Raw genomic sequence first — 7,760 nt, 5'->3', positions numbered from 1 at the left:
TGAGAATGCAGCCTACCTCAAAAACTAGCTAAAGAGACCAGAAAAAAAATTGATGAAATTAGTCATGGTCAACAAGGTGTACAGAAGAAAACCAAGCAATAGGATTATCTATCTAGCTGAACAGAATGAGATAAGTAATTCCAATCCAGGTGCTATTTTAAATATAAATTCCATTTCCACTAGGAAGTTTTAGCCTTGCCATCGTTTAAATGTAGAAATTTGGTCTGCAAAGTAATTAAGTGGATCCATATCTTTGCTAATAAAAATTGCAGGAAAGAAATATCTGAATCATCCTTTCAATTTGTGCCAAAATAATCGGCATTTTTATATTTTTTAATGCCAGGAAAATTCCTAATGCATATTTAAGCATCAGGTAACATGAGGTAAAACAAAACTCATGCTGCTCTCTTGTTTGAATCAGAAACAGAATATCATGCATGAGTACTGGGATAAAACCAAAAAAATCATGATCACATCATCTACAGTAGTCAAACTTCCAAAATGGTACGTGTTGAAATGGCAGAAGCTATTAAGAGTGTAAAACCAATAAGACAGTGGAGATTTTTAGGCATATAGATATTGTCAAACGGATAACTATCACTATTGAATATTGATTTAGAAAAAATATCATATCATGGGTTAGGTTCCAGCAACATTAATTAGTTTAAATAAAAATAGCTAAGACAACACAAGACAATTTAGAAGCAAATAACAATGAGCCATTTAGTCAATGAAATCTTGACTTTTTTACCAAATTGATGCATCAAAAACCTATTGCAAAACAAGAAATACAGTTACCTTGGGTTAATAAGGCAGCAGTCATTTCCAATTTTTCAAATCCTTGGAATTTTTGTAACTCGGCAAATTTTTGACGGAAAAAAGATAAAAAATATCTTGTTTTATTTATATTATGCAAATAACAAACAAAGGAGAGCACCCCAAATTATAATTTTTAATTAACAAAAGAGAAGGCAGGTAAAAGTCCTCCCATCAAAACCAACAAAAGGATCTACTCATACCAGATATCTTGATCCCACATAGAGATACAACTCCAATCCAAAAGAAAAATGGGGGAAAAAAAAACTAATCTCATGAATTCATCGGAACTGATAAGCATGCTGACACAAAAGTCTCGAAGACAGGATATGCTTGAAAACGTGAAGCTTCAAATTGGACCATATATGACCATGCGACGGAACAGATCAGGAAAGCTGGAGAACAAGTTTAATGCAGAAAATAGATATAATATTTTATTAAGCTCCATCAGGTCTTTCAGCTTAGCTACCATCTTTTCCACCAATTAAGACAAAGCGTCCAAGAAGTAAGACAGTCTGATCAACAGATCAAAAAGAGGGAATATTATAAAATTCCTAATTAAGCACGATCGACCATGATCTGTATTGACAGTATTTTCAACCACCTCACAACACAGCAGTTTATTTTATTTAAAGTTCTAAAACATTCAAACTCAATAGCACAGTCTCTGATCAGGTCAAATTACTCAATATATTATTAAATCGTCCAAGAAAGATATATAGGCACTCAATATTTCAAGCAAGCTCGGGTATTGAAGCAAGAGGAATTGGTCAACACTTACTTGAGCACCAATGAGCTTGTTGTCCCAGCTGAAGACCCCATAATCAGGACCGCCCCAGAAGGCACCAGCATGCTTTGCGAGAGTGGGATGAGTAGATAAATAAAGGTAAGATGAATTTCCTGTTGCCAAATACATCCATGCCCCACCCCACACAAACTCATCCCAGTAACTAGTAGAATTGTAGAAGAGCGAGGGGTCGGAACCCTGAGGGCTGTACCTCCCCCTCTGTTCCCTTGCAAACTTCCAGACCGTCGCCGCACCATGGACCAACTTCTGGGAGTAGGCCTTATTGTCCTTGAACACAATGGATGCAGCAGCCAGAGCTGCCGCCATCTCGGCAGCGAGATCTGAACAGCTGTGGCACACATAGACTGGTCTCGGGTAGTCAATGTCCTCAGGTCTCATCCAGCAGTAATGGTCATTTGGAGTGGTTCCTCCCGAAGTGTCGCCCACTCCAACCTGCCAGAGATCTCACAAACCATCACCTCAGGAATCACAGTTCCATGAATTTATGCTATAACTACGGATCTTTTTGCTATCAAAGTTTGTTCTTTGCTTTTTACCTGGGCAGCTATCCGATCGATGGTATCGGCGGAGTTGTTGAAGGTCTTGAGGAGGTAATCGGTGCCCCACTTGATGATCTCCTTGACATGGTTGAGCTCGCCGGCGGCCTCATACTTGGCGCTGTACTCGATTACGCTCCAGCTTAGCATAGTCATGGCGAAGGAGGCCGGGAAGTTGAACTTGATAGCATCTCCGGCGTCGTAGAAGCCTCCGACGAGGCTCCTCCCGTAGGACGTGTCGGAGATGCCGTCCTTCATCCCGGAATTACCTCTCCATGACACATTGTTGTGCTTGGGAAGCCGCCCAGCTGCAGGAAAAACACCAAAAATACATCAAAGTCCGATCTTTGTCTCATTCGACCGATCAAAATCCAATCTTGACGAATTTTGTAAAGGGGACCGCATGCATTGGGAGAAGGAAAGGTTTTTAGGGCAGATCGGAAAAGGTTCGGCTTACATCGCTGGGCGTTGAAGAACATGAGGGCCTTGTGGAGGGCAAGGGTGTAGTTGTCCGGCGGCGGCTTGGGGTGGTGGTGGCGGGGGACAGTCTTAACAATGAGAGTGATGAACCCGGCGAGTGCGGCGGTGGCGACGATGGTGCCCACGGTCCAGATGAAGAGCTTCCGGCTGACGATGAGACACCCAAGGTCGACATACTTCTTCTTCTTCTTCCCTTGGTCCCCTGGCCCGGCCAGGAGCCAGCTCTGCTGCGTCTCATCCAGCGGCCGCGACGACGTCGACAGCGCCGCTCGGTCCAAATCCAGATTCCGGCTCCGGTCGTCGTCCGTCGCCGAGTCCGCGTTCGATATCTCCAGCGGCCCGCCCCACGGATCCCTCCCGTACATACTCATCTTTCCCCTTCTCTCTCCGCCTCTCCACTCACAGCCTCAAAACCGCCACCTTTTGCCTCTTTTTTGCTCCCTTCTTTCCTCTTTTTAGATGGTAAAAAAAGAACAGAGATGGTAGAAGATTGGAAGCAAAGCAAGTGATCTGGTGGAGCAGTCTATTATACAAATCCTTTGCTGTTAAGAGAATGAGGTGAGATCGATCCGAGTTCGAGACAATCTAGAGAGTTTTTGGGGACCTTTGTAGTGAGAGTGGGTGGTGACAGTGACGGCGAAATAGAGGGGTTGGTTCGGTAAAGATTAGATTATAAGGTAAGAGGGAGCGTGGAAGGGAAGAAAGCGGTGGCGTTTTATGTTGGGTGTTTTTAGTGGTGGGTAGGGTTGCTTTACTGGGGCTGCCAGCCTGGAAACAGCGGGCTCGGATGGGAGGAGGAAGGAGAACACGAGGGTGCGTCAACGGGTGCGAGGATGTCGTGGAACGACAGCGTTCAATGTTTTGATGTTTGCGTTTAAACGAGAATTGCATGTGAGCTGTAGACCGATTAGATCACTGGGGATCTTGGTAGGGTTGGGTACACATGGGCCCGGTTGTATTTGGAATACTAGATCACACCCAAGGTTGGCGTTTGAGCTGTCGCTGGGGACGCTGGTAGTCGGTGCAAACCACCGGTTTTAAAAACTTGGCAATTCAACTCAAGGAATTAGTTTATTTGTGCATTTTGTTTTGTATGAATTATGTGTTTTTTTCTTAATTGATTCCACTTCGTTCGGATCCTTCCTATGTACCTCTAACCTCCAAGTTTTAGTAATTAGTATGCTTAATTATGGAGATTTAATGGAGTTGGTGCTCCGGTGCTGGTCTTTTTATATCAATGATATAGGTGGATTTGAACATAAGTCTCACGTACCAATCAAGAGACTTTACGCATATTCTTCATACGAGAAATGTGTTTAATGAAAAGGAAATTGAGCTGAGGCATGGAAGGTGAGAAGTATAGATCAAAGATGAAACAAATTTAAAATGTAGTGTTTCATATTTATTGTTTGGGACCTAGTTTTTACTTGTTTAGAATTGAAGGTTCAAGAAGCAAAGCTACGAAGGAAGCTTTGGTCCCTTGCATCACTATTGAAAACTCCAGAGGATTTATGGGAAAATAAATAAAAGCAGAAGAAGTAAAAGCTCTTATGCCATAGACGACAATTGTTGTTCCACCTCTTGCTCGATAGTTTTAATCCGGTTAAAAATAAAATAAGTATTGAAAAAATATTTCCATGTTTTTTGTTCCCATCAAGGGTATCAAAAATTTAGGATATCTTCAATAATTCCAAGCAAGTGTCATTATGAAAGACATCATTTATATTTAGGATATAGTCCTTCATGTCCTCTATCTCAGCTAATTAAATAGAAATTTGCATCTAAGAAATATGACTAGTCTGCATCTAAGCAATTTCGGTCACTACCTTTGGAAGCCATGTTAAAGAAATCAACTACAAGTTCTAGCACAAGAAGAAAACAAGACCATCAAAACTTCCTCTCTTTTTTTCTTGTGTGGGGGGGTGGTTGCAGGTGTGAGGGAGATTATACACCACCCGCAAAGGCATTCAAGATTTTTTTTTTTTGACGAAAAGGGAAGCTAAGAAGGTAGCCATCCAGCATTTATTCAGGAAGAAAAAAAAATATCTACAGAAAGTTTGAGGACATGCGGTCCATTAGAGCACCAGAAACATAGTAATTAAGGAGACAACATAGAGGGGTACCAAACAAAACAACCAACTAACAGGGGTGAGTTTTGGCTAGCGTAACAAAGCAGCAGGGGAGGGGGGGGGGGGGGGGGGGGGGGGTGCGGGCGCCAAGAGACTAGAGAATAGCTCAGAGCTTAAACATTTCGGTGGATGCTTCTAATCTTTGCCCAAAATCGCCCAAAATCAGCAAGAACAAGGTGGTTGCAAAGCATCAACCAATCATTGAATATCCTGATTGCATCTGAAGCTACAAATGATGGAGATGATGATTTTGTGAAGGAAAATTGTGGTATTTTTTTTCTTTTAAAAAGTGTTTGGTTGGAGGGAGTGGGGGGTCTGTAATCGAAATCGGAATGGATAACTTTCATTCCAACCGTTTGGTTGGGAAGAGTCCCATTCCGATTCTGATTTCGGAGTGGAATGGAAATGGCTCAATCTATATAGAACTCAATCCCTACTCTCCTCTATAGATTCAAATTTCTATTCCAATTTCGATTCTGATCACGAACCAAACGCTTCGGAGGAGTTGGCTATTTCGATTCTAATTCCAAACCATTTCGATTTTCATTCCCATTCCGATTTTAATTACAAACCAAACACCCTCTTAACGTGACCAGGCAACTACAGCAAGGGGCATTTGGATTATTTGACGAAGTCTCTTTAAGAAATTCCTGTTAATCCAATCCAAACATAAGCATTTGAAAGAAGATTGAGGATGGAGCATGCTCAATGCAGCACATATCCCTTTCCAAATGCTTGAGAATAGAGGACAGCTGGAGAAGACGTGATCCATTGACTCCACAGCCTGGTTGCAAATAGTATTGTCTCTTAGATTTTTACCAAGTTTCTCACCCAATATATCTCTCTTGACCGTATTGAGTTTGTTCTTTCAGCATGACGATAAGAAGCATTTAATTTTTGAGGCCCATTCTTTTGTAGATAAATATCATAAAAAAATTATTAATTTTCTCATTAACTAACTTATCTATACTCTCACACTTCTCTAGATGGATAAATCATCTTTTCATGAATAGCATTTATCCATAAAATAGAAAAAAAAATCTTACCCGTCTAAAAAGTAAGTAGGTCATTTTTTCATCAACCAATTTTTTTTTTAAAATTTCATTCCTAATATACCCCTAACCTATAATAATAATATAATAATATATAATACTTGTTATATATAATATAATATAGTATTATTATCGAATAATAATATTTTATTATTTTGATATAATATAATTATTTTATTATTTTATGAATATATATTATATAATAGTATATATTATAATATATAAAATATAGTATATTATAACATAATATATTATACTATATTATTATATATATACTAAAAGATATTATGAAAAATATGGATAGATTTTAACAATCTATTTAAAAAAATTAATAATGCAAAAAAATATGAGCAATAGATTCTCGAATCATTTTTTAATATATAAAAAAATATAAATAAATTATTTTTCTATCTAAATATTATCTAAAAATATATTTACTTAAAAAAATATAGATTCCTGATAAATTTTTTACTCTAAAAAGAACTAGCCCTTGAGGGGATGAAAAGGCTCCAAAGAGCGCCAGAGAACATGGATTTTTTTCCGGAGGAGTTGAGAAAAAGATGCATGGACTTGATAGAGAATTATCCACTACTTTTAGCTCTCCAAGCATCTGATCTTCCTACGGGTTGATCGAGGCATCGCTTAAGAGAGAAGCCAAGTGCAAGTATTCCCCTCTCATAGCGGGGGGTGCATTGGGAGGTAGTTCGATCTTTCATCCTTTTGTTCTCCTGCTAAAGAAGTTAGCAACCGGTCCATTCTTTGGACAATTGAGGATAAAGAGGTGTGGGAAGACTGATTGAAGTAGTTCATTGCAAATCCAGCAAAATCTCCAAAAAAAAGTGTTTTACTACCATTCCCAGCGAGATGATGGATGTGATTACCGAACGCAGGTAGAGTTCCAACAACATCCTTCCATAGGCTTGAACATCTCTTTATAGGTTTCCAACTACTAGACGATCCGATCTTCATGTGGTAAGCAAATTGAATTTGATTCTTCCACGGACTATTGTCCAACATGAGCATTCTACACCCCCATTTGGCAAGCAAGAACGTATTGAATTGCTGGATGTCCTTCCCGCCAAACCCTCCTTTCTCCTTCTGTAGGCAGACTGTCTGCAGTTGACCTTACAAGAAACACCAGAAGAGGTTGAGGCACAATTCTATAGGAAAGATGACCCAAGACCGATTGAAGTGGTTCATTGCAAAGGCATTCAATATTGGCCAGACATTAGACATCATTTGCTTCATTTCAGTATGCTATGCACTGGAACTCAGCCATCTACTCTTCTTAGTAACTCACGCCCTCCTAATCAGTGGCAAGCGAACATACAATGAGATCCATCTATAGTTTTCTTAGTGAAAAGAAGCAAAAGACAACCAGAAGATCCATGAACAACACATATTTTGCCTGGTTTAGTACTTGGGATGGATGTGACCATGGTTGAGAAAGAGACGGATGGTGGCTCTCATCCCTCTCCCATAAAGGGCGCAGAAAGGGCAAAGAGGATTATGACTACGGCCTTTCTGAAACAAAACCAACGAAGTTTCAATCAAACACAGTATCACCGGCGCGTCCACGTTGATATCAGCAATTATTAGTTTGATACCTCCAAAAATGTTCATATAAAATGCTGTTTGTTATCGTTGGAAGTTTATTTTAGATATAGTGCAGAGACAAGCTTCAAAATAAAAAGAGAAACTAAATGCATGTTTGGATGGTTGGCCTGAAATCACAAAATATTTATGGCCCAATCACCAAAAATATTAGATTGTAAACTAGCTAAACCTATATTTTTAACTAGTCAACGCCAACTGCGTCTATATTGATATCAGCAACTATTAGGTTGTATTTGGTAGCTGATAATCTATCAAAATTGCTGGCAATTTAATGTGGTAATTTGAATTACTGCATTTGATATACTTTTTAGATGGTAATACA

The 7,760-nt window shown here is 39.5% G+C and overlaps 1 protein-coding gene across 1 annotated transcript in view; it reads right to left on the bottom strand.

The window, feature by feature from the left end:
• Positions 1 to 3,322, bottom strand: part of LOC105044891 (endoglucanase 9) — a 4,934-nt gene extending 1,612 nt beyond the window's left edge. The window contains exons 1-3 of the mRNA XM_010922965.4: positions 2,618 to 3,322; positions 2,161 to 2,468; positions 1,598 to 2,056 (exon numbers count right to left, since the gene is read on the bottom strand). Of these exons, the coding sequence (XP_010921267.1) occupies positions 1,598 to 2,056; positions 2,161 to 2,468; positions 2,618 to 3,011 (1,161 nt within the window). The 5' untranslated portion in view covers positions 3,012 to 3,322. The remainder of the gene's footprint in view (positions 1 to 1,597; positions 2,057 to 2,160; positions 2,469 to 2,617) is intronic.
• Positions 3,323 to 7,760: the final 4,438 nt, after the last annotated feature.

The sequence above is a fragment of the Elaeis guineensis genome, chromosome 5 (assembly GCF_000442705.2).
Source record: "Elaeis guineensis isolate ETL-2024a chromosome 5, EG11, whole genome shotgun sequence".
NCBI lineage: Eukaryota > Viridiplantae > Streptophyta > Magnoliopsida > Arecales > Arecaceae > Elaeis > Elaeis guineensis.
Note: the sequence above shows the minus strand (reverse complement) of the source record. Positions and strands in the feature narration are given on the sequence as shown.